Below are 22,256 nucleotides of genomic sequence, written 5' to 3'. Positions count from 1 at the left end.
TTTTATACGTCTTCAATGGAATACAAGAGAAATATTCTGTAATAGATTGGAAAATAAATTTTATTTTAAATATAACTATACAATCAGGCAACGTTGTCTGAAAGGAACAAAAGAAGCAATAACATCTGATTTGTCTTGTCAGTTGTTGAAAATTCGAAGAGCTACTTTGTTGTCAGCTGTTGGTTGTGGTTTTATTGGGTTGGAAAAATGGCTGCGGGTTGTTGTGGTACCAAAAAACAGAAGCTGAACAATTCTTCTACAGCCCCCCTCTGTAATGGTACCATGCCAGCCCCAACCAGTGGAATGATCAGCCTGAACAACGGAGGATTAGGAATGGTGGCTTTACCCGATATGTGTTTCTTTTGTTTCGACGTGCTTTATTGCCATTTGCACAATTTGGCGCCTCCAAAGACTCCTGCTTTCAGTAATGATGCATAGTGAGTATTTTGTTATTGGCAATCATGCTCTGGATGGATTCCATTGGAATGCCACTTGGAAGGTCATTCAACTGCTCAGTGTGCAATATTTAATGTTACCTACATACACATTCCTTTGTTCTTTTGTTTATTTAGGTACCAGGTTTAGTAATGAAGTAGATCTGACTCTGATGGATACTTTGACTTTAAGTTCATTTTCATGTAGATGTTTTCATTATTCATACGCATATATTAGTATGTGACAACACATACAAATTAGCTATTTAATAATAACCAGGATCCTTTATTCTCAGTTACTAATCTTAAGGAATTAATAACTTGTTACTCCATAACATTATCCAGCAAATTCTTAATTTTTTTTACCTACCCTTCACTAAGGGATTGGACAAAATCTTAGTTTTAACAAACTGAATATTAGTTTTAACTGAGAATAGTGTTCAATTAAAAAATTAAAATAAAAATTAAAAATAAATTTCTCGTATGTATAAAACCTTGACAATTCCCACCTTTCAAATTTTAACAGTTGAAAATTAATGACATAGTTCTTAATCCATGCAGAGAGGAAAGAACAGGTAAAAATAATATAGCAGAATTGAGGAAACTGTTGAAAAATATACAGGGTATTACATTAGAAATGAACAAAATAATGTTTAACCTTAGAACTAAGATAGGAACTCATGTTAAATCTATACCATTAGATTGGCAGCACTGGTTTTTGGTTCAGACTATAGCCAAGCACCATAGACTGTAACACAGATCAAAAATATATTTATTTTAGCGAAATTCTTGCTAAAATCGAAACAGTTTTACTGCACATTTTTAGTGCGGACAAAGTACTACGTGAAAAGACTGATTCGCCGACGTCAATTGCTCAAATTAGAGGCATGCACAGTTACTCTTAACTGAACCAACTTAAATAAAATCTGGTATTCCTTATTAGCCCAACTAATTAATTTAATTTCCTTTCAGTCCGTTATTTGTTACTTGGAAAATTGGAAAAGACAAGCGTTTACGTGGATGCATTGGAACTTTCAATGCGATGAATCTGCAAACCGGCTTAAGGGAATACGCTATTACCAGTGCATTTAAGGACTCGCGATTCAGTCCGATTACTCGAGACGAGTTTTCAAAACTTAGTGTGTCAGTGTCGATTTTGAGACATTTTGAGGATGGCGACGACTTCCTGGACTGGGAAGTCGGGATGCATGGAATCCGGATCGAATTTGTTAATGAAAAAGGAAACAAGAGAACTGCTACTTACTTGCCAGAGGTTGCTTCTGAACAAGGTTTACCCTAATTATCAAATTGATTAATAGTAATATCACTATGTATACGGAATGGTTCACGATGGTAGATACGTGCAAATTTTTGTGCGTCCACCAAGTGTTGCCTATTGACAAAAAAAAGTTTTTCTAACCCTGGTTATTTTTCACAATATCGAATTTTTTGTGTTCAGATTCGAATTGGTGTTCAGTCGTTACTGAAACATTATCCACCGTGATTCACGACGTATAAAAGTCATTTATATGGCCAAAATACTTATTGCGACATTTTATTTTTTCTTCTGGAAATTAAAATATGTAAGTATAGTTTATAACATTAGGGTGGGACCAGTTACAAACAATTGACTCCCTGCTTCGGAAAGGAGGCTACAAATCGCCGATCTCCAGTGAGGTGCGCCGCACCATCAAGCTGACCCGCTATCAGAGCGAGAAAATTACAGTTAGCTATAGTGAATATATGAACTATTGGAGCAGCCAGCGGTGCTAGCAGCTAGTTTGGGGGCGCCCCACTCCTCAGGTTGCGCCCCCACCAGTTCAAACCTCACCATTTTCTCATGTAAGTATTTGTATATATGAAAACAATTAAATAATATCAACATTAGCCGATTTCAAAAATGTAAGGGTGAATAACCAGGATGTGCTTTAACTTTATATATATCTAGACAAAGACAAAAATTGCTCTTTCTTATCTACGTTTTATTCCTCCAAACATATTCAACATTTACAAGGGAAAATTGGCACGCTGTGCGACTCTCAAAATTCCAGCCGCCACCACCTTCTTACCTCCACGCAATGCCGCCCCCGCCGCCGACTTTCGTCGTCGTGCAGCCGCCCCTGTCGCCATTCGGGTCTACGGTCGCCCATCAATACGTTTTGCCTGCCCCCATGTGCAACCCGCTGTGGTGGCACGATCAGTACCTCACAGGCGGCTCCAATTCCTGCCAGACGCGCATAGACTTCACGCCACCCCCCGACGTTACCGACTCAGCTTATTACGAAAGCAGCAGAGGCGGGGGGGCGTCCCTATTCCCTAAACACAAGTGACCCATGCGGTGCCTTATGCGGTTATGTTATTGTTCAAAGTTATAGCAGGGTCTTACTATTTCCCTTTTCCTTCGTTTTGTAGAGGTATTCTTGTTAGCTGTGGGGATATCATTTCTGGTGTTTTAAGCTTACCCTAGTCGTCCTAAAATGTGTTTTCGGGTCTTGGATCGACAATAAATTCGCGGTTATGACTGTGAATTGGTATTTGGATCGCTTATTTAGAAGATATTCTCAATTTTTCAACTAAACCTTAAAAGTCGCCTTCGAAAATATCAGGAATGATATCCATACGCAGTTATTAAGCTCCTTGTGTATATGAGTGCAGGAACAACGAAAACACCGTAATTATTCTTGAACAGTAATACCCATAAGACACCGAATAAACCTCAACTGATTAAAAAATCAAACATGTAGAGGAATAGATGAGACACCTTGTTCATGTGCCTATATGTAGCGCGCAAAAGTATAATAATTGCATATTGTCTGTAGAGCCATCTGTGATATGCTCTTAGGTATTTCTACCAACGAATAAAACCCTAAGCGTAGTCGGCCTTAACAAATGCTTCAGTTAAAGCCGCAATACGCTCAATGGGGTAAAGTCAAACTTGGTGCTGTACAAGGTACAGAAAGAAATGATGTTGAGTTTCTTAGGCAGTTGTGTCTTTACACAATGAATGGAGAGCCCAAGAAATTTAATTTTATTTAGCATGTCACTAGCTTACCCCTCCCACTAATTTAAGGGTTAAAATGAATCTTATTTCAATGTCAGGTTATTTTAATCAGCGTTAACTCTCGTTATCACGTTAATTAATATGCAGTTTCATGTCCAACTTGTGTGGTTCAGGGTCGATTGCTTTGGCACAGCAATCTATTTAGAGAAAAATACATCAAACTACGAAGTAATCATCCCTGAACGTTTATCTAATCTACTCTTAGAATTAAGTTTAAAACTTCTTGATAGGGTAACTTAATGGCAATTATCGGTAAACGGGATTGTATTCGATGTGAAGTGTAATTCCATGGTTTTTAGACTTAGGTTGTTTCTTGAATGTGAGTTGTAAATGCTAAATAAGTACAATTAAACGTCGAGAATCACTTAAAAGCCAATATTGAATCACGTAGTTTAAACATTTTTCTACGCATTAAAAAGGTATGTGAATCTGGGTTGAAGCCAGGAATTGCATGCTCCTTAATATACAAGGTCTGTGTATTTGACTGCTTTTTTTACAAACGCAAATTAAGTATATAATATTGTTTTACATTGAACGTTACCAGTCCATTTGACTAATAATTATTGTAAACTTCTTGATACTGGAATGCGGTACTTATTTTTTTTAAGGGGAAATGGAAAAGTTACTGGTATGGGCTGCGTAAATAAAGAGGTTTAAAGTTTTTCGGTGTTTTATTTTAATTTTTTCCCTTCTACCCATATAAGTGTGACTGCTTGAACTTCTGTGTCGAAGGCGGTAGCGTTTATAACCGTTTAAAAAGTTACAGGAAATTTGTGCGTATAGCACATTCATTACTAATGATGACTATATTCCATTCATCGAGTCGTAAATGTGTGTCACTCAATGATCATAACTTCTTATGCGAATTTATGGGTTCAGCACCAATAAGAAAGTCGCGGCTATGACATTTTTATCTCATTAATAACTATTAGACTTGGTTTCGAACATTTTTCGAGAACGTGTGCGTGATTCAAAAGTTATTTAGGTTTAATGCTGTCTAACGGCGTCCCTATCCAATCGTCATAGAAATTTTTAAAAATATATTAAAGTTGTCTCGTTTTGAAGTATGTATAATTAATTAGGTGCATTTTCAAGTAATTGATGCTCCAAGGAGAATATGGAAAATAACAAAAACAATTCGATATGTGTTTGTAGAACATTTATTACAAGGTCTTTCTGGTCTGACTAAACTATGATTTATGAGCGAACCCATTCATTAGAAATTATATTACTCATAGTCAAATATACCAAAATATTATACATATAAACATGCATGGCACATCTCCGTCAACACTTAAATGATCACTATATACCTGTATGAAATCTATGTTTTCTCACTACTTATTATGCGCTATTGGGGCCAGACTGATTACTAGATCCAACAAAAACAACAATCTGAGTTAGGCAGTCCACTCAAATCACTCGAAGAGAAATTAATAGCCCATTTAAGTGTTCTGGTTTTTTTCTTCCTGTTCGACAATTTTCTTGCTTATATTAATGAAATTACTAGCCTCATAATACGTAACAACTGAAGCTAAAAATGCCTGTGCAATAACCATATACAGGATTTTAGTATGTAAACTTTTAAACATTTTTTTGAAAACATTTACGACTTCTTTAGGCCGATCAGTGATATATGGTATGTCATGTGTTGAAAACCGCACTGCCAACTGCAAACAGAACGCATTTCTAAACAACTTAGAAACGTATAAACAACTTAATTGTAACTTACAGCAGCACATCCTATAGGCGCAAGAACCAAAGGATACAAAACCCCCAACGATGTCTGCACGACAACCGCCCTCATTTCCATGCACATGGGACATTCATCAAATTTCATTAAAATAATCTTTTTCAATATTGCCTGTGACAATAAGAATTTAAAAAGTATGGCTCATTTAATTCACATATAAATATGCTTACTTCTGAATGTAGAATAGCGGATGCAGCACCAGGAACAAAACATATAGGGAAATATGATGCCAAAGAACCATAGTGTCTCAGAAGGAATTTTCTCCTAAAGTAATTATTGAAAAATGCTCCACTTAGCAGTGCTCCAGCTCCTAAGATGTAGGGCCCATGTTTCAATGCAAAACTGCGGATATTTTATTAGACTAACCGATACAGAAATTAACTGCACAATGGGGTCAAAAAATTACAGTGGAATTGTAAGAATTGGCTAATATTCACTTTGGTTTTTAATTTAGCTTTGATATTGGCATTGAAGATTTGATCCATTTAATATTACCTGAGAGCAAAAAAGCAATACTCACATTTCTGAAGACTTATCCCATTTGTTAATTATATTTATTTGATACTTTAAGGCATCGGCTTCACTGAGAATTATTGAATTCTCAGGAATATCACTAACATTAGACTTCAAAAGAACCATTATAAGTTTCCTATAAGCACCTCTTTATAAACTGCACTGTTTTATATTCTCTATAATAAAATAATGATATTATGAATTTAAACTACATAGAAGAAATAAGCTCTAAATTGATTTTGGATATTATAAAATTAGGACCATTTTCCTTGCAAAATTTCCGACAACTATTTGAGGTTATGTTGTTTCATTTTCAAGTAGATTGATAATGATGCCGGGTGCTAGAAGAACTAGGGATGGCCTAATAGGGGGAGAACCAAATCAAAGAGTGTTAAGGAAGTCATTATCATCAGCTATCTGATTCGTAAACGATATTCTAACTTTTTAACAATTATACTCGGACCGAAAAATCCATGTTTTTTCTACATAGTGAGATTAAAAAATATAAAAGGGAAAGATAATTATATGCCCATTAGATGTATAAATTTTCTATTTTTCCTATACATGTTTTTATAATTATTATAATTATCCAGTTTCACAATATTCATTAAATAATCTCAAATCACAGATCTGCAACCTACAACCCCCATATGTCCTTGCACAGAACCCATTTAAAATAATTAAAAATTTTTACATTATATTATTATAGTATTACTGTTCTGAAATTTGATGCAAAATCAATTGCCCGTGGCTGCTTGCTTGTTCTCCTTCATGTGATGACTGGAAAATAAACAGTATGTGACCGAAAAATAATGTTACAAACAGTACTCTAAGCAACATTAAATACTCTCTTAACTTACTTCACTGCTCTATATAGCTGATAAAGTTGCGTTATTGCCACAAAGACATTTACACTGAACAAGCTGTAATTTTTGGGAATAATCACTAGGGAATATCTAGACCAAATAACTCCTGTGGCTGCCAAGGCCACTGTCTGTGTGGGGCTAATTTTTTCTACAGGCCTTGATAAATCTGCTATGCCAGCTAGGACCAAACCCTGCAAACAATTTAAATTCATAATCCTGCCAACGGTGTAGTTCTTGTAGGCATTAAAGTACTTTTCTTACCCATTTAAAAGCTGGAGCCCAAAAGAATATTGTTTTTGGACCTGTAAATACAAATTAAAGTAAAACTTGTGAATCAAGGTCAAAGGAAGGTGAAGGTCCTTGAAAGGGCAAATGTACCTGCTGGGTGCTGCCATAAAGGTTGTAACTTCTGAGGAACAAACTTATCAATAACTGCTATCGACTTATTATATATTAAAGACATTTCACTAGACAAAAATTGCTAGAAAGACCTAACACGGGGTTTGAAGAGATATGTGATTTACTTAAACTAGCATACTACGTAGATTATTGTACGTATAAATACGTATTTATCTTATCACTCTCTTACGTAATAAACTATGAAAAATTGTATAAATACAAATTAATTCAGTTATCTGAATATAAAATAATAAACATAATCAGTTTAAAAAAATTAGAGGGACGTTGACAGTGACAAAACTCTAATCAAGTTACGACGTAACGTAAGATGGTCGTCTCTCATTGTCTCACGTTTGAATATGGGACAAAAATATAATTGTCTGCGAGTATTTGATTCAACTTACAACTTTGACAACAGATCCTAATGACAGAAATTTTCTATTGCTTGGGAATGCAATCTCGTATTTAAATTTATATTTTTCAATGTTTTTATGAGTAATTATTAAGTAATAAATAAATATCTATTTAACGAAACGGCAATTCATTTAACGTAACTTATAAGTGCCCCGACGTCCAGAAGGTATTGGCAGCCCTGAAAGTAAAGCATAAAAAATGTCCACAGAGCTAGACAATTGGATAGAAATCGCCAAAGAATGTAAATACTTGCCAGAAAACGATTTAAAAAAGTTATGTGATATTGTTTGCGGTATTTTACTAGAAGAATCCAACGTACAGCCAGTGTCAACACCTGTAACTGTATGTGGGGATATACATGGACAAGTAAGCCTTTTTCTCCTTGTCCTTAAAATACGCCAATAGTTAATGGATCATTTTTAAGTTTTATGATCTTGAAGAGCTGTTTCGAAAAGGAGGGCAAGTGCCTGACACTAACTATGTATTTCTTGGTGATTTTGTGGACAGAGGCTATTACAGTCTGGAGTCTTTTACCAGATTATTGACTCTCAAAGCAAAGTATCCCAACAGGATAACTTTACTCCGAGGCAATCATGAAAGTCGCCAAATAACGCAGGTTTATGGCTTTTATGATGAATGTATGACAAAGTATGGAAATGTAAATGCTTGGAAATATTGTTGTGGGGTCTTCGATTTCCTGACTGTGGCTGCAGTAAGTGTGCCTCATATTATACAATTTCATTTAAACTTATATTTGATTATGTGAAGATAATAGATGAAAAGATTTTGTGTGTGCATGGTGGATTAAGTCCTGACATTAAAACTTTAGACCAAATTAGGAAATTAGAAAGAAATCAGGAGATTCCTCATAAAGGTGCATTTTGTGATTTGGTTTGGTCAGATCCAGATGATGTAGATACATGGTAAATTAAATTTGCTTTATCTATAAAATTGATTCACAAGTTTTGTTATGCAGGGCAACAAGTCCCAGAGGTGCAGGGTACCTTTTTGGGGCCAAAGTAACACAGGATTTTATCCACATTAACTCTCTCACATTAATCTGCAGGGCACATCAATTAGTGCATGAAGGTATTTAAATTTAAATTACATTTTTTGGAAAATTTATAAATAATTCTATTTTAGGGTATAAGTATATGTTTGATGACAAACTAGTAACAGTGTGGTCAGCACCAAATTATTGTTATCGTTGTGGAAATGTTGCCAGTATCTTAGAATGCACTACCACTGAGCAAATTGAATCCAAGATCTTCAGTGCTGTGCCTGATAATGAGAGAGTTATTCCTAGCCGAAATATTACTCCATATTTTTTATAAATGTCAAGTCCAGGGAATATTTACTTTTCAAAATCATACACTGATTCAATGTTTTTGTGTTGTTTGAAAATGATTTATTGCAAAGATTTAATGCAGATTAAACAGAAATTTTAACAAAATTTAACTGGGAATTTTACATAATTTATAATTGGCAAAAGTTTTAGTTTGAGATGCATCTTTTGGATGTACCAATTAATTAATAAATGATAGTTGGTAATTATTGCAATGTTAATATTGCATTGGGTAAGTAATTCCAAATTTATGTCGGGTTATTGTCTAGAGGAAGGTATACATGGAAGTGTGGCAATGTTTATTAGGATACAGTAGTAGGGGACATAGAATATAGGAAGGATTACTAGAAGGTCAAATTCCAGAACAACACGTCTTCTCCGAGGCAACCAACAGTCTTTACTACGATTTAATTCTCCAAAAATTGTACCATTATGTTTTAAAAGAAAACGCTACATCAGGGACCACTGTACTCATCCCCAGAAACGTTAGATTTCATATCAATTTAGTACTGAATTCCTTAACCAGAAATAATCAAAATAATGTTAAGTGCAATGAAAAATTGGTTCCAAATAATGGTTGCGTTTTCATAGATTTGTAGCGGTTACCCAAACAAAACATAACTAGGAAAATCCTCTTGTATAATTAAGGAAACGCAGTTGCTTCGCAATTTATATATAGACATCTAAAAAATTGTCAATCCTTAGCCTTTGAATTAATTTGTGTTGATGCATATCTAAATGTAATTGTTCTTATGTTTAGAACAAAGTATGGATTATGTAAGGGCAACATAAAAGGTAAGAATGCGTATGAAATATTTGTTTTCATAAAGGCTGTTTAAAAATATTTTTAAAATAAAAAGTCTGTTGGTCATTTTTTGTTTAACGAGTTAAACTGATTATAATGCGTGATGTGATGCCATTAAACGTTTATAATATACGTATTTTTTACATTTGATGAATTTAATAAAAAGTCATCATTTAAGTATTTCGTGATTCTAGATAATTTATAACGGGTTGCTCAAGAAAAACGCGTTTAAAACTTATGACTGAGAATAACTCTGAACCCATAATTAATTTATGGGTAACTTATAGGCTAGATTTTCCTTATTTTATTTTTATATGGATTCCAAAAGTTACTTTAATTATTACCAATTCACTAAAAGAATTTCTAATTATCGCATTAATTTCATAACCACGTATCTTGAATTCTTATGTAAATCAAATCATATTAAGGACTTTAATATAATAATTAATTACTCAGACAATTTAAATATAAAACTTTATTCTACTAAAATACAAACGCTTACAAATATTCATTATCACATTTTTACCGAGGTCAATCGCAATAATTACACACATTTGACTAATTATCACTTAATTAGACAATAATAATTAAAACACGCTATAGTATATAAAAATCACAAATAGAGCTATGCTGACGGAGAGCACATTTCCTTTAAAACCACTGGTATTGTTATAAAAAATTATTCTTCCATTAAGAGGCTGCGTGGGCCTGTAATTGTGCGTCAGTCGTCCAGTTTTCGTGCTTAAAAGACGAAAAGCGCTTATCTAAAATTTAAATTTATGAGTAAAAACCGCAACGACAAATTGATTTAAATAGCGGTGCTTGCCTGCTCTGCAGATAAAGGAATGGTATCTTCAAATTCAATCCAAGTAACGGCCTCTGAGCATGGGGGCGTAGTCAGAGATCCTTCGTAAGTGTAATAGCGGTGACGGTTTTTTGCGATTAAATCATTCAGAGTTCCAACGTTATAAATGGTACTGTTAGAGAATATGTTTTGAACCTGATGAAGGCCTTCCTCGAGTTTATCATAGTGCTTGTTGTCCTGGGCACTCACCTGTAATATAAATGAAATATATGCATTCTATCGAGTACTGGCAAAATAGAACTTACGGAAGTAAGATACGATAAAACAGTCAAACCGCCAGGAGTAACAGATGCCTTCGAATACCCATATTTTGTGTTATACATTACTATGTGCATTTCCAAAGGAAAGCTGAAATAATTTTCAAAATTGGTACGGGACACTTAATAAAATGGTCAGTTTTACCTGTGATGATTGATTTGGTTCTCTGAACCGATAGTGTCGTTAGGGCCCCAGTGAAAATGCAACTGCTCAAATTTGTATGAGCCTTGCAAAGGGCCTCCGTAGATCAGCGGTAGCTTGTCTGACAGTATCTTCATCATTACTAAAATATTGACCGAGTAAAAAATTTACAGTAAAGACATTTGGGTACGTATTAGGTAAGATATTTTCCCTATAAGTGCATGCTGACTTTATGTTGACTTTGATAAAATTATTTAATAGTGTGCGGTAAAAAATCATACCGGACATGTCTGGAAAAATAGCTACCAATTTTGCTTGAATAATACGATTTTACCTGTATGTCCATTATTTTCAAATAGACCAATTCCAATCTGCTGATCGAAGTTTTCAAACCTCAATTGATGGAAATGTTTATTTACCACATTGTGAGTCTCAATATCAATCGGACTTTGGTGCTTTCCTAAGCATTGGGAGAATGTGTTTCCCCAGTTGCTGGGACCTAAATAGGGCAAATTTAATTGGTTGCAATATTTCTGGTCAAAGTTTACAGTTTAAAATCTTCCTAAGGCAAACTTGCAATAAAAGTGGCAGAACGGCGCCCCTGCGCCGCATCGTCTGGGCCCAATAAGAGTAAATCTAATCTAAACTATTATCTGTGACATAGATTTACGTTGTTTTTAACCCATCGTTGAAAAAAAGTAATTTGCGGTTTAACAATAATTAAGTTTACATTGTGATTCTATCCATGACAATTCCGCTCGCCACCGAAGTATCAACAGTAGATTCACACAGCATTAACACAATCTCACCTTGCTGATAATCAATACTTGTGAAAATAATCCTTCTTTACTCATTGAAATTTTGTTTGTATGGCGTCAATTTATTCTTCACGCGTAAACATTGCAATCACTGGAGCGTGTCTCCACTTTGATGGCCATTCTTCGAAGAGATAACCCAGTTTTTGAGAAATAATCGGAATTATCGTTCCTTTTGTAATTTACATATTCGTTAGACAACTTTCTTTTGTAAAAGGTTAATGGAGTTGGGTAAGCTCCGCCAATCACTCAGCTAATTTATAAATTAATAACTGGGAACCGTGTCAGAAACTTGCAAAAAAAAAATGTTCTCGCCATTAAGCATTATGTAAAAACAGCTATTAATTAATAAGGAGCTTGAACTCGCTCGAATTCACATTGTTTCCATATTAAAGAAGCATCCCTAAAATAACCGATGCGTACTTCGCGCTTTAAAAAGGTACTTTAACGGCGCTTATTGCCTTGACGCAATTTTTTTTTAAGTAGCTATTATATAACCGCAATAAAGCTGAAATATTACACTATTTAATGTTAATAGCGATTAAATCCCTCAACGTAGTAAGCCTTGGTGTTCGTTCATACTTAATTTAATATTGTGCTTTCATAGTTAATAATCTAAAATAATGCATAACTCAATGGAAAAAAACGTGTTTTGGTTTGTCCAATTTTTGCCTATCACACCGCGGAAAAAATTTATGTAACAATGTAATACTAAAAAAGTAGCATAAAACTGGTAGGCCTGCGTAAGTTCAAGGACCACTACGCTCAATTGATGCTTTTATTCGTTGAAAAATAAATATAATGGATGTCTTTCTACTCCGCCAAACACGGCCAATGTTCCCTCACCCTCCAGGAAATCTCCCAAATATACAACATTGGAGGAGGCTGATCGTTCTACCTGCTCCACGTCAAACTCGAGAGACGTGGACACTTATGGAGTGTTCCAATACGGGTCTCACATTTACTTCTATAACTCTAATAAAATGTTGAGTTGTATTTTACCTGATATTATCCCTTATTGTTAATGCAATATTCTAATTGGCCGAACAGCGGCATAGGAACAAGTTGATAGCCACTTGAAATACATTTACATAGAATGGATGGGGTACATTAGAAACCACTTTAAGTATCACTAATTTTACAGGGCGAACGTCAGTGAAAATACATCGGTCCTGCGGCCCAACCACATTACGGCAGATCTGGGGTGGGATTCAACAGTTTCTGTTCTTTAAAGTTAAAAATTGTGTTCCAGTCCATCGGGTTACCAATTGCAGTTTGTCACGGTTGGGAGTGATACCAGACGATTTCCTGCCGCGATGCAATGATATGCTCATCAATTTATTCCCGAGCTAGTTAGTAGATTTCTGGTAACGCTTGGAAATTATCGTCGAATTTGCAGCAATCACAATAGCAATGGAGAACTGCTTCTAACCAATGTTCTGTCATATGCCGATCTACACCCCCACGATTGTAAGCAGGAAAGCACTGGAAGACGCCATTGAACCTAGCAGCTTAATCGCCCCGCATTTTTGTCTTAACTGAATATATGAGCAATATATTACCAGTCATTATTGAACAATTTTAATTTTAGCATTTTATTGTTTTAGTTTGATTTCGTTTTATGACCAATATCTCACAGTCACACCCTGTATACATAGATCTTACTTAATATTTCGAATCTACCAATCACACGAAACAATTTTGGTGCCTAAAGGTGATTGGAAAGTAGGTGCCTGCTATGGGTCTATTTGAACCCGTACAGGGGCGTCAGATCTATGTACGTCATATGGGCCAACCATGTACTTCGTATCGTAATGAAATTACTATAGATGTGGATGCATGTATTGTAATAAAATGATTTCCGCAATTATTTGAAGCCCCTTTGTAAGTATACGAGTGTTTGAGAAAATAAAGGCGTTAAAGGGACTTTAAAAAGTATTATTTTGTCATCAAATGCGTCACTGATTTTTTCTAATAAAGGTTTTAATCGAACAAAAGGCTATTTGTAGAAATAGGAAAATTCTCGTGGGTACATTCTCCTTACCGTTATCCCCATCGTAGCCAAAATCCTGGCAAAGTATACCTGAAACATATAATATTGTTACGGATTTTAAGGTGTAAGTACCACAATGAGAATTATGATAATCATTAGTAATTATGAACACCATTCAAATATGTATTCAAAATATAACAAATTGTAATTATTGATGCACAATCAATTTCTGAGATAATCGCGAATTCTGAGAGGCATCAAGAGGAGCAAGCATCGATTAAATCAAATAGAAATGAATGTTTACTATTGCTTTTCAATTGTTTCGTTGCTAGGATGTTTCTTTCGTCAAATTTGACGTCACTTAAGTATACACAGCAGTTATTCCATAATTGATTTTATAAACGAGTGGTACACCTTAATTGAAATTTCAATTGGGATTTTAAAATATCAAAACATTTTATGAGTGTTCCGCCCCAAAGCCTTTTAAAATTTGATTTGAGTAAATGAAAAGTTTGGATACATAAGAAATCGTACGAATACATACAACTGCTATCTGATTTGCAGAATACAGAGGCTTTGAGTGTATAATAGAGGAACGGCCACTAATATTGATTTCGATGCACTTGTAGATAATTATTTGTTCACTAAAATAGGTGCTTCAATATAAATTAGTAAATGGGACTTTTTCTAAAATTTAGATTTATAGTTAGATACCGACCTAGTAAAAGTTGACCATTTTAAGTAGAGAATTGATTTGTTCGGTCTTTTTTTTGAGATTATAAAATATTTTCGTTTTAATGGTTTTTGTTCTTAGTATGCCCGTTTAGGATAAGCATCATAAATCAGGGGAGAGCAGTTGTTAAATAATAAAAAATATATATAATAAAGTAAATAAAACAAAAAAAAATGCTACAAAAAAGTGATATTATTGAAAGTTCGCCGTTTCTAATGTTTTTATTTTGTCTTCTACACTATAAATTATAACTAGTTATACTGATAAAAATACAAAAAAAAATTACAACTTTTATATATGAACTGATAGAGGTAATTTTTTCCCGTTTTTATCTGCTTCTGCTACTTTCACCACAGGCAATAGACAATTGCTCACACTCCAATAAATATTTCCATTTTTATGTTTACCATAAACCGTTACTATTTGAGCATGAACATCGGCAAAGTACTGTCCGGTACCACTGAAATCATTCTTTTAAACCTTTGATAAAAATATTAAATGTACGTTTGCAGCCGTTAAAGTTGACGCAGCGAGAATGCCGTTTTGGTTTTGTCTGCATAAATACAGCTTTGTTGCTTAGCTCTACTTTCTAGTTAATATTACTTAAAGATATGAATTTGAAACGAATTGAAGTGGTAGAAGGTAAGTTGGTAATATTTATGTGTCCATTGGGACGCACTTAGTTATTTCTGCAGTAAAAATCTTGGTACTTTACTCACCCCAAATACAACATACAGCAAAAACAACTGCGGACTCACTTTTAACATTAATTAAACTCATTATGGAAAATATTGAAATAATTTAAGAAGCTATGGTTTTGAGGAAGGATCGCGACAGCAACTTCTTTGACTGAAAGTCTGAGACCCTGTAGTAGGCACCAACGCACTGAATCTACTAGCTAGTAGAGTATCAAGCGGTCTTGCGAGTGGAAGTCTATAGTCTGTCATTCAGTCGATAAGTACGTGGATATCCATTAGTGACAATTTAGTTGATTTTACTGATTCATGTTGGTACTGACAAAAGTTTTGTGTATAAGGAAAGAGCTTTCGTGTTCTTTGTCATTATCTCTAAGTTTTATACATGTTTTATTAAAAAAATTGGTCAGACATATTGATGTCTACCTCGTGCATGTACTTTCTCATGCATGTTTACTCGTTTGTAATAAAGTTTACCTACTTGTATTTGGGTTTAAATCACGTTTTCTGATAATAAATATTAATAAAGATGGACTGTAAATTAGGGGATGCGGTTATTTTAATTAAGAATCATTTTTCTGCGAAAAAAATTGGATAAGATACGTTGTATAATCGGTTAAAATTTCATGACTTTTTGGATTTACCCAAATCTGAGTGACCTTTTTGGCGAAGGACGAAGTAAGGTCGATAGTTGAACATACGTAGGTATAGAATTTATTAGCTATCTGTATATTTAGCATTTTGGGTACTTATCTGCTTCCACCACGTTTATCAATTACCTAAACTCTTCTAAGAATATGTGTCAATTTTGGAATTCCACATAAATGCCTCTGGCAAAAACGATTATTTTAATTAAGGATAGATAACAAGTATGAATTAGATGTGGTTTCATTGAATGATTTTGTGTTAGCAACATTCAAGGACCTTTCTCTCACACAATTTCTAAGTCCCCATTTTCTAACAGCTATTTACATAACCGTTTTCTGCGGATTCATGTTTATATAATGTCTCGTCGCTGGACATAGTTTTACAAATCATGAAAATGAATTATTAGAATTTTTTAAGGAAATATTTTATATAACAATACTGATTTGCTTTGATCTACCTGGAATTGAGGAAATCATGGAATTTTCATTTCCTTAATAAGACAACAGAGATAATATTAAATTGATATATTAAAATTTGAAAAAAGAATACAAAACCAAAACTGAATTAAATAATAAACAACATAACCATCTTATCGTTGACCTTTTCCTTTGCCCTTGCCCTTTCCTTGGGTACTCTGAGAACGCTGTTCAGAAGATGGCTTATTTAAGCGCGTTTTTAACTTAGGAATCATGTCTCCCAAATGAAACATAAGACTATCCCTGGAAGTAAAATTTGAATTGCAAAGGGAACCATCATCGTTTTTTAGTTGGACTCTTATTCGGCCCCTGAACAGTAGCTCTTTGCTAGCTTCACGACTATATTGTTTGTTTTCTACTCCTACCTATAATAAAGTTTTATGTTATGAATTTCTCTTGCAATTAATAACACTTGCATTTAATCCTGCAGCTGTAAGTACATCTCTGATTTCCTGATAGGTTGGATTATCCACACATCGATTTTTCGGAATTCTCCTTCCTTGAGCCCGACTTTTTTGGCTATTCAAATAGGCAGGATAGATGCAAATCCATCTACACAATATGATGACTTAGAAATAACAATTTCCCTACATTTTAGTATGCGTTTTTGTATAAAAACTGTCGTAGTGATAATGAAATTACCAATGCAGAAGGTTTTTTATGTAATAAAAGGGGCAATATGGGGATTTAATACCTTTCTCGTTCACTGTGCTTCTTGTCAGGAGACCACTGCAAAATCGGAGGTGTAGTTGAATGGGAGGCCATGATGCAGTTTTTTAGTTTAATTCAAATTAAATCCTTAATTAAGTGATTGAATATTATTCTGTTTTAGAAAAATATTTCAATGTTTTTTAAACCATGAAAATTATAAACAAATGTTCATAACCAAACTTAATACGATGCGTATTACGTGTTTGACGAATTAAACGTCATCCTTGTGGCATTGTTGTTCATAGAGTCCATCTCACATTCTTGTGTGGGAATAAAGGAGAGTATATGATTCTTTTGCGTGAAATCATCAAGTATTTCAGCTGAGGTGGCGGGAGAAAGCTTCTATTTATTTATTTACTCTTTTACCTTTATTTATTCGTATCTTTTTACTCTATTTTATTTAAATTGGTTTGCGTTAAAATTTTTAAGTTTATTCCTTATTTAGTAAAGTTACGTTTGGATATGTACCTATACTGCTAGATATTATTTTGTTGAGAATTTATTTTAAAAAAGCCGCCAAAAGTTGTGTGCAAGGTTCAATAATTTATATTCAAGGTACTTTATTAATTATTATTTTCAGATCGTAATGGTGAAAGTTTTTGTTATATCGCTTTAAAGTTATACTATTGTGTAATGTATTAACATTGTAATACAAGTACCAAGAACTTTTTATTTTTTAGGACACTAAATAACGAAGTAAGTACCTTTATTCATGCTTAAAATTATTGGTTAAAAACCTCTTGTGGCCTAATTGAGAAGAATTTTGGTGTTAAAAATTTTGCTGATTTAAGAAACCTGCTCTTGTGCCTTTTTTGATGTCCAGAGTACTAACGTCTTTATATTGGACACAATACATAGTACATCTTCCAAGACACTCCCATTATGAATTAAAATCATTATTTATTTCCAGGAGGTGAATCAACAGTAATGACAACCAAAAATCGACGTTTCAAAATACTATGGTACTATTTATTTAAAATGTTCCTTTGCATTCGTTATTATGGGGATCTACTTATTGATAAATGTTTCTCCATGCATTATGATCCAAAAAGAGAATTTCTGCCAAAAATAAAGAACCCTATTCTGCTAGAGAGTGCCTCTTCTTTAGCAAAAAAAATAAGAAAAAGAGAGTTAAAATCAGAGGACATAGTACAGGCATTTATAGATCGGATAAAAGAGGTTAATCCTATAATAAATGCCATTGTGGATCAAAGATTTGAGGCAGCTTTGAATGAAGCCAAAGAGATTGACCAAGATATTGCAAATGGAACAATACAAGATGTAGATTTTAAAAACAAGCCATTTTTAGGTAAAAAAACTTATATCTTATAAAGATTCAAATGCAATTTTGCATGTTGAATACAATGGGGTTGTTTTCAAGGATTTCAGTGAGAAGCCCTTGTTAATGTATTATATTTGAACAGAAAAACTTTGATGCAGATAGCTTTTTCACATTGGTCACTCAATATTTTGCACATTTTTGACAAATATTATAGTATTTTACAAAATTGTGTTTTAGGTGTACCATTTACATCCAAAGAATCAACTGCAGCTGAAGGGCTGTCCTGGACGTTTGGTTTAATAAAAAGACGCGGAAGAAAAGCCACATTTGATGCCGATTGTGTCTCTTCAATGAAAAAAGCAGGAGCTATTTTATTAGGGGTTACTAATGTCCCACAACTGAATTTGTGGCAAGAAACTAGTAATCCAATATATGGCTTAACCAAAAACCCTTACAACACTACTAGAAATGTGGGAGGTTCTTCAGGTGGAGAATCATCAATTTTAGCTGCTTGTGGGTCATTAATTGGCATAGGTACAGTGAACTTTATTTGATTGTGATGAGCTAGAAAAGAGAATCTTTAGGTACGGACATTGGGGGCTCATGTAGAATACCCGCCTTCATGTGTGGAGTATTTGGTCATAAAATTAGCAACAATATAGTAAATTTGAGAGGTACAAAAACTTAATAATTATTAGAGTCTAAAAATCATAAAACACGGGGTATTTAAGGTTTAACATATCGCACAGGGGAGGAAAAAGAGACCATGGTATCTGTAGGTGCAATGACTCGATATGCAGAGGATTTACTTCCTTTTATTAAAGCTTTAGCGGGCCCAAAAGCCGACGAATTGAAATTAGACATGCCAGTTTCATTAAAGCGTCTAAAAATTTATTATATCACTAATCCAAAAGACCCCTTTGTAAGTCCTTTTAGGCCAGAAATCCATGAGATTTTACTAAAGTGAGCAGGATATAAATGCAGTCTTCATCATAACATGGCTATGTTGCTTTTTTATATGTTATAGAGCCGTGAAGCATTTGGAAGAAGTATGTAGTGAAAAACCTCAGGAACTGGTTTTTGAGAACTTAAAGTATCAATATAAGTTATGGAAATATTGGATGTCTATAGAAAATACCAATTTTAAAAACGACATAAATGATAAGAAAGGCGAGGTGTCCTTAAATATACACTTCAAAAGGTTTTTTGTGTGATAAATCTTTGCTTACTTTTAGGTTAATGCCATTGCAGAAATTATAAAACATTTCACTATTGGTGGTGATTTCACCACTGCCACCATTTTTAGTTTAATCAATGGTTATTTAAAACCAGTGGATAGCACTTGGGCAATTGAGACATCACTAAGCTTGAGAGAGTCTTTTCTGGTAAGTGTGGTAGAATTTGTTCCTGATGACTGCTAAAATAATTCAATGTCATGGTCAATGCTTGAATTATTTTAATTTCTTAGAAATTGATATAACGTTAATTTTTGGAGTCGAGTCTCCCTTCAATTCCCTCTTATAATTTCAGTCCAAATTAGACGATAACAGCGTTCTTCTCTACCCCTCATCACCATTTCCGGCTAGTTACCATCATACAGCCCTGTTCAGACCGTACAATTTCGATTGTTTCGCCATTTGGAACGTGATGAAATTTCCCGTAACGCAAGTTCCTATGGGATTAGGTTCAGAAGGGCTTCCAATTGGCATACAAGTAGTAGCAGCGCCCAATCAGGATAGATTATGCGTTGCCGTGGCAAAACATTTGGAAAGCGCTTTTCAAGGTTTTGTGCCTCCTGTTATTGTATCTGATAAATAATTTATTAATATATGTGGTGTTGGCGTATTGATTTCACGCGTTAACATGATGTATTTGACTATAACGTGATGATTATCAATACTTATTAAATTAAAAGGATTTTATTGTGGATGGGAATTAGTGGGGTCATTGTATTACTTGTATTTATTCAACTTTTTTATTTCCAACATCATTTTAGTATACGGTTAAATTATAACGATTTATTACTGTCGATATTAATTGTGATTTCCTTTCTATGAAGTGTCCTAAAAATTGAAAATATTTCAATAATGAATGAATATAGAATTTTGAAGGTGCACTTCTATAATTGACATTTTCGATTCGTAAGAATTTGAAATGATTAGTGGCTCAAAAAAGGTTCTAACGCCATGAAATTTTCGGTAATACAAATACTAATGGAGATGCAAAGACAGGTTACCTTAGGAGTGCAGGTGCTTCAATACTGTATTTAGACCAGTTGTGCGTTGCTGTAGATAGAGAACTGGAAAAGACGTTTGGAGGTTGTGTCACCAAATTTGTAACATTCCTATTAGGTGTAATAGTGAAGACTTAGAATAATTATTTACCTCTGCTTATGGGTAAAATTGCATAAAGGGTGAGTGTTAATAAGAAAGCATTGATGGTTTCATGACAATAATCACTTATTTTACTTTCAACTAGATTTTTAAATCATGACAATATGTAAAAATAAATAAAAACTATGAAAATTATTTTTAAACACATTCACAGTCATACAAATTTAATTATATTTTATTAATTCTTGTGCTTTTTCTCAGTACATGTGGACTTTCCTCTTTGCTGTTGACTTGAACATCCTCTGTAGCACCTGTATATTATAAATTGATGCAAAATGAGATTATTTATTTAACAATAATAAGTTGAGTTTTTAAAGGAAATGAATTAGTGGTATTCTTACTAATTGAAGGTTGAGACCTTTCATCTCCATCTTGTTCTGTTATATCCATAGTAATATCCATTGAAGTGCCCATCAATTTATTTTCATTGTTAAATTTCTCCTGGCTCTGTGTTAATTCTTCTGTAGAATCTAGCATTAACTCACTTGACAATTCAACCCAATGGTTTTTACATGTTGGGCACTTTTCCTGCCTGTCCAAGTATTTGTTTATGCAACATGCATGGTATAGTTTCTCACAAAATCTGCATTTTTTACCCTTGAATTTTTTACATTTTGAATTCAACCCATTAATCTTGACTACATTGTCAGCTAACCGTAAAAACTAATTCATTGCAAAGTTTGCAAATATGATCGGGACGAACCGACTTTAAATGTGACATAAACTCTAGAATGAGTCTAGGTCCCAAATAAACAAAATTGCCTTTTTTAACAAAGTAGCCTCCATCAATCCATATTTTGAGAACCTTTTGTCCACTGTCCCTGCTGAATTTTTCTGCTAGGGTTGAAGTGATATTTAACACCACAATGTAAGACAATTTATTGTGGTCAGAACATAAAATTTCTTGAAGAATAACATGGAAGTACTCTAGCTCAATGGCACTGAAGGTCATTTGCATTTTTGAAATGTTGTCATTTCGAGTATTGAGCCATACTATGAAAGGTTGTTGAGTTACCTCACAGGTGATAAAGACTATTTTAAAAAATTGTTCACTGATCTCTCGATTGATGGTTAAGATGAACAATTTCAGTTGTTTTTCATCTTTCACTGGCACTAAAATAAATATAATGAATAAATGCACAGGTTCAAGAGGACTTCCGTTCTGTAGGATTCAATTACTTATATGTAAAATTTTCTTATAATGCTAGCCTGTAGTTATGAGACTGTAAAAGTTAAATACTGTCATATCAATATGAACTATTGAAAATGGAAGTAGCACTTAATAAAATAGATAGAAACTTACCAGGAAGACTTCGGCAATAATTCAGAGCTTTCTCTTCAGACACCATACCTTTTTTTAACATGTATTGCACGAAAAATCGGTGCTGATTTTCCATTTCCTAAGCCAGAGTACACTAACAGTTACTGGTAAATATTAAATATTGACAAAATGGTAATAAACAATGTAATTTTTGATTATTTTCTGTTTTTTTTTTGTGTTGAGATGGCCAGTAGTTGGTTACAGCTTTAATCGATCTTTTATCTAATATCTACCATTGGGACTTTTTACATTATGCTAATTAAAAATGATAGATTATGTCATATTTGCACTGTTGTAAAATTCCATCTCTTTGTTCATAAAGTAATATGAATTAT

At 33.8% G+C, this 22,256-nt stretch overlaps 8 protein-coding genes across 10 annotated transcripts; 3 read left to right on the top strand and 5 right to left on the bottom strand.

The window, feature by feature from the left end:
* The first annotated feature begins 117 nt into the window (after positions 1–117).
* On the top strand, positions 118–4,156 carry LOC136339089 (AMMECR1-like protein). Of its 3 annotated transcripts, none has more exons than XM_066282054.1 (4): positions 118–437; positions 1,407–1,723; positions 2,041–2,276; positions 2,449–4,156. In XM_066282054.1, the coding sequence occupies exons 1-3, from the start codon at positions 208–210 to the stop codon at positions 2,205–2,207; spliced, it is 714 nt and encodes a 237-aa protein (XP_066138151.1). In that variant the 5' UTR covers positions 118–207; the 3' UTR covers positions 2,208–2,276; positions 2,449–4,156. The 3 variants fall into 3 exon arrangements, with proteins under 3 accessions (XP_066138151.1, XP_066138152.1, XP_066138150.1); XM_066282053.1 differs by having other exon boundaries at positions 119–437; positions 2,486–4,156; XM_066282055.1 differs by lacking the exon at positions 2,449–4,156 and having other exon boundaries at positions 2,028–2,167.
* A 483-nt stretch (positions 4,157–4,639) lies between these two features.
* Positions 4,640–6,087, bottom strand: LOC136339494 (uncharacterized). Its single transcript, XM_066282797.1, has 4 exons — positions 5,769–6,087; positions 5,419–5,590; positions 5,228–5,359; positions 4,640–5,165 (listed from the first exon to the last, which is right to left on the bottom strand). Exons 1-4 carry the CDS (start codon positions 5,885–5,887, stop codon positions 4,941–4,943), a joined length of 648 nt encoding a protein of 215 aa, XP_066138894.1. The 5' UTR covers positions 5,888–6,087; the 3' UTR covers positions 4,640–4,940.
* Positions 6,088–6,293: 206 nt separating this feature from the next.
* LOC136339496 (uncharacterized) lies at positions 6,294–7,293 on the bottom strand. Its single transcript, XM_066282800.1, has 4 exons — positions 7,006–7,293; positions 6,889–6,929; positions 6,622–6,818; positions 6,294–6,541 (listed from the first exon to the last, which is right to left on the bottom strand). Exons 1-4 carry the CDS (start codon positions 7,088–7,090, stop codon positions 6,499–6,501), a joined length of 366 nt encoding a protein of 121 aa, XP_066138897.1. The 5' UTR covers positions 7,091–7,293; the 3' UTR covers positions 6,294–6,498.
* Positions 7,294–7,436: 143 nt separating this feature from the next.
* On the top strand, positions 7,437–9,735 carry PpV (Protein phosphatase V). Its single transcript, XM_066282794.1, has 5 exons — positions 7,437–7,806; positions 7,865–8,152; positions 8,209–8,363; positions 8,417–8,529; positions 8,584–9,735. The coding sequence occupies exons 1-5, from the start codon at positions 7,639–7,641 to the stop codon at positions 8,772–8,774; spliced, it is 915 nt and encodes a 304-aa protein (XP_066138891.1). The 5' UTR covers positions 7,437–7,638; the 3' UTR covers positions 8,775–9,735.
* Positions 9,736–10,050: 315 nt separating this feature from the next.
* Positions 10,051–15,491, bottom strand: LOC136339492 (carbonic anhydrase 2-like). The gene is made up of 7 exons (XM_066282795.1): positions 15,115–15,491; positions 13,714–13,752; positions 11,189–11,353; positions 10,858–10,996; positions 10,701–10,803; positions 10,417–10,644; positions 10,051–10,354 (listed from the first exon to the last, which is right to left on the bottom strand). The coding sequence occupies exons 1-7, from the start codon at positions 15,173–15,175 to the stop codon at positions 10,178–10,180; spliced, it is 912 nt and encodes a 303-aa protein (XP_066138892.1). The 5' UTR covers positions 15,176–15,491; the 3' UTR covers positions 10,051–10,177.
* Positions 15,492–16,247: 756 nt separating this feature from the next.
* Srp19 (signal recognition particle 19) lies at positions 16,248–17,123 on the bottom strand. Its single transcript, XM_066282799.1, has 3 exons — positions 16,909–17,123; positions 16,627–16,766; positions 16,248–16,575 (listed from the first exon to the last, which is right to left on the bottom strand). Exons 1-3 carry the CDS (start codon positions 16,977–16,979, stop codon positions 16,328–16,330), a joined length of 459 nt encoding a protein of 152 aa, XP_066138896.1. The 5' UTR covers positions 16,980–17,123; the 3' UTR covers positions 16,248–16,327.
* Positions 17,124–17,291: 168 nt separating this feature from the next.
* LOC136339489 (fatty-acid amide hydrolase 2-A-like) lies at positions 17,292–20,238 on the top strand. Its single transcript, XM_066282793.1, has 8 exons — positions 17,292–17,621; positions 17,836–18,234; positions 18,445–18,741; positions 18,792–18,881; positions 18,939–19,170; positions 19,235–19,382; positions 19,443–19,592; positions 19,738–20,238. Exons 2-8 carry the CDS (start codon positions 17,853–17,855, stop codon positions 20,023–20,025), a joined length of 1,587 nt encoding a protein of 528 aa, XP_066138890.1. The 5' UTR covers positions 17,292–17,621; positions 17,836–17,852; the 3' UTR covers positions 20,026–20,238.
* Positions 20,239–20,648: 410 nt separating this feature from the next.
* Nse1 (Non-SMC element 1) lies at positions 20,649–22,188 on the bottom strand. The gene is made up of 4 exons (XM_066282796.1): positions 21,904–22,188; positions 21,256–21,713; positions 20,942–21,197; positions 20,649–20,851 (listed from the first exon to the last, which is right to left on the bottom strand). Exons 1-4 carry the CDS (start codon positions 21,995–21,997, stop codon positions 20,769–20,771), a joined length of 891 nt encoding a protein of 296 aa, XP_066138893.1. The 5' UTR covers positions 21,998–22,188; the 3' UTR covers positions 20,649–20,768.
* Between the last annotated feature and the right edge of the window lie 68 nt (positions 22,189–22,256).

This window comes from Euwallacea fornicatus, chromosome 5 (genome assembly GCF_040115645.1).
Source record: "Euwallacea fornicatus isolate EFF26 chromosome 5, ASM4011564v1, whole genome shotgun sequence".
Lineage (NCBI taxonomy): Eukaryota > Metazoa > Arthropoda > Insecta > Coleoptera > Curculionidae > Euwallacea > Euwallacea fornicatus.
Note: the sequence above shows the minus strand (reverse complement) of the source record. Positions and strands in the feature narration are given on the sequence as shown.

Coding starts and splice junctions, on each gene's coding strand:
- LOC136339089 (XM_066282054.1), top strand. CDS start 208: ATGGCTGCGGGTTGTTGTGGTACCAAAAAACAGAAGCTGAACAATTCT. Junction 438..1,406: donor GCTTTCAGTAATGATGCATA/GTGAGTATTTTG, acceptor ATTTCCTTTCAG/TCCGTTATTTGTTACTTGGA. Junction 1,724..2,040: donor AGAGGTTGCTTCTGAACAAG/GTTTACCCTAAT, acceptor TTATAACATTAG/GGTGGGACCAGTTACAAACA.
- LOC136339494 (XM_066282797.1), bottom strand. CDS start 5,887: ATGGTTCTTTTGAAGTCTAATGTTAGTGATATTCCTGAGAATTCAATA. Junction 5,591..5,768: donor TGGGATAAGTCTTCAGAAAT/GTGAGTATTGCT, acceptor AAATATCCGCAG/TTTTGCATTGAAACATGGGC. Junction 5,166..5,227: donor CGCCTATAGGATGTGCTGCT/GTAAGTTACAAT, acceptor TTCTGTTTGCAG/TTGGCAGTGCGGTTTTCAAC.
- LOC136339496 (XM_066282800.1), bottom strand. CDS start 7,090: ATGTCTTTAATATATAATAAGTCGATAGCAGTTATTGATAAGTTTGTT. Junction 6,930..7,005: donor TTTATGGCAGCACCCAGCAG/GTACATTTGCCC, acceptor TTGTATTTACAG/GTCCAAAAACAATATTCTTT. Junction 6,542..6,621: donor CAGCTATATAGAGCAGTGAA/GTAAGTTAAGAG, acceptor TTTATTTTCCAG/TCATCACATGAAGGAGAACA.
- PpV (XM_066282794.1), top strand. CDS start 7,639: ATGTCCACAGAGCTAGACAATTGGATAGAAATCGCCAAAGAATGTAAA. Junction 7,807..7,864: donor GTGGGGATATACATGGACAA/GTAAGCCTTTTT, acceptor ATCATTTTTAAG/TTTTATGATCTTGAAGAGCT. Junction 8,153..8,208: donor ATTTCCTGACTGTGGCTGCA/GTAAGTGTGCCT, acceptor GATTATGTGAAG/ATAATAGATGAAAAGATTTT.
- LOC136339492 (XM_066282795.1), bottom strand. CDS start 15,175: ATGAGTTTAATTAATGTTAAAAGTGAGTCCGCAGTTGTTTTTGCTGTA. Junction 10,645..10,700: donor TTTTATCGTATCTTACTTCC/GTAAGTTCTATT, acceptor TTTATATTACAG/GTGAGTGCCCAGGACAACAA. Junction 10,355..10,416: donor TTCCTTTATCTGCAGAGCAG/GCAAGCACCGCT, acceptor TTTAAATTTTAG/ATAAGCGCTTTTCGTCTTTT.
- Srp19 (XM_066282799.1), bottom strand. CDS start 16,979: ATGGCCTCCCATTCAACTACACCTCCGATTTTGCAGTGGTCTCCTGAC. Junction 16,767..16,908: donor AAGCACAGTGAACGAGAAAG/GTATTAAATCCC, acceptor CATATTGTGTAG/ATGGATTTGCATCTATCCTG. Junction 16,576..16,626: donor AGCTGCAGGATTAAATGCAA/GTGTTATTAATT, acceptor TATTATAGGTAG/GAGTAGAAAACAAACAATAT.
- LOC136339489 (XM_066282793.1), top strand. CDS start 17,853: ATGACAACCAAAAATCGACGTTTCAAAATACTATGGTACTATTTATTT. Junction 18,882..18,938: donor CAATATAGTAAATTTGAGAG/GTACAAAAACTT, acceptor GGGGTATTTAAG/GTTTAACATATCGCACAGGG. Junction 19,383..19,442: donor TAAATGATAAGAAAGGCGAG/GTGTCCTTAAAT, acceptor GCTTACTTTTAG/GTTAATGCCATTGCAGAAAT.
- Nse1 (XM_066282796.1), bottom strand. CDS start 21,997: ATGGAAAATCAGCACCGATTTTTCGTGCAATACATGTTAAAAAAAGGT. Junction 21,714..21,903: donor TTATTGCCGAAGTCTTCCTG/GTAAGTTTCTAT, acceptor TATTTATTTTAG/TGCCAGTGAAAGATGAAAAA. Junction 21,198..21,255: donor GCAATGAATTAGTTTTTACG/GTTAGCTGACAA, acceptor AAAAAATTCAAG/GGTAAAAAATGCAGATTTTG.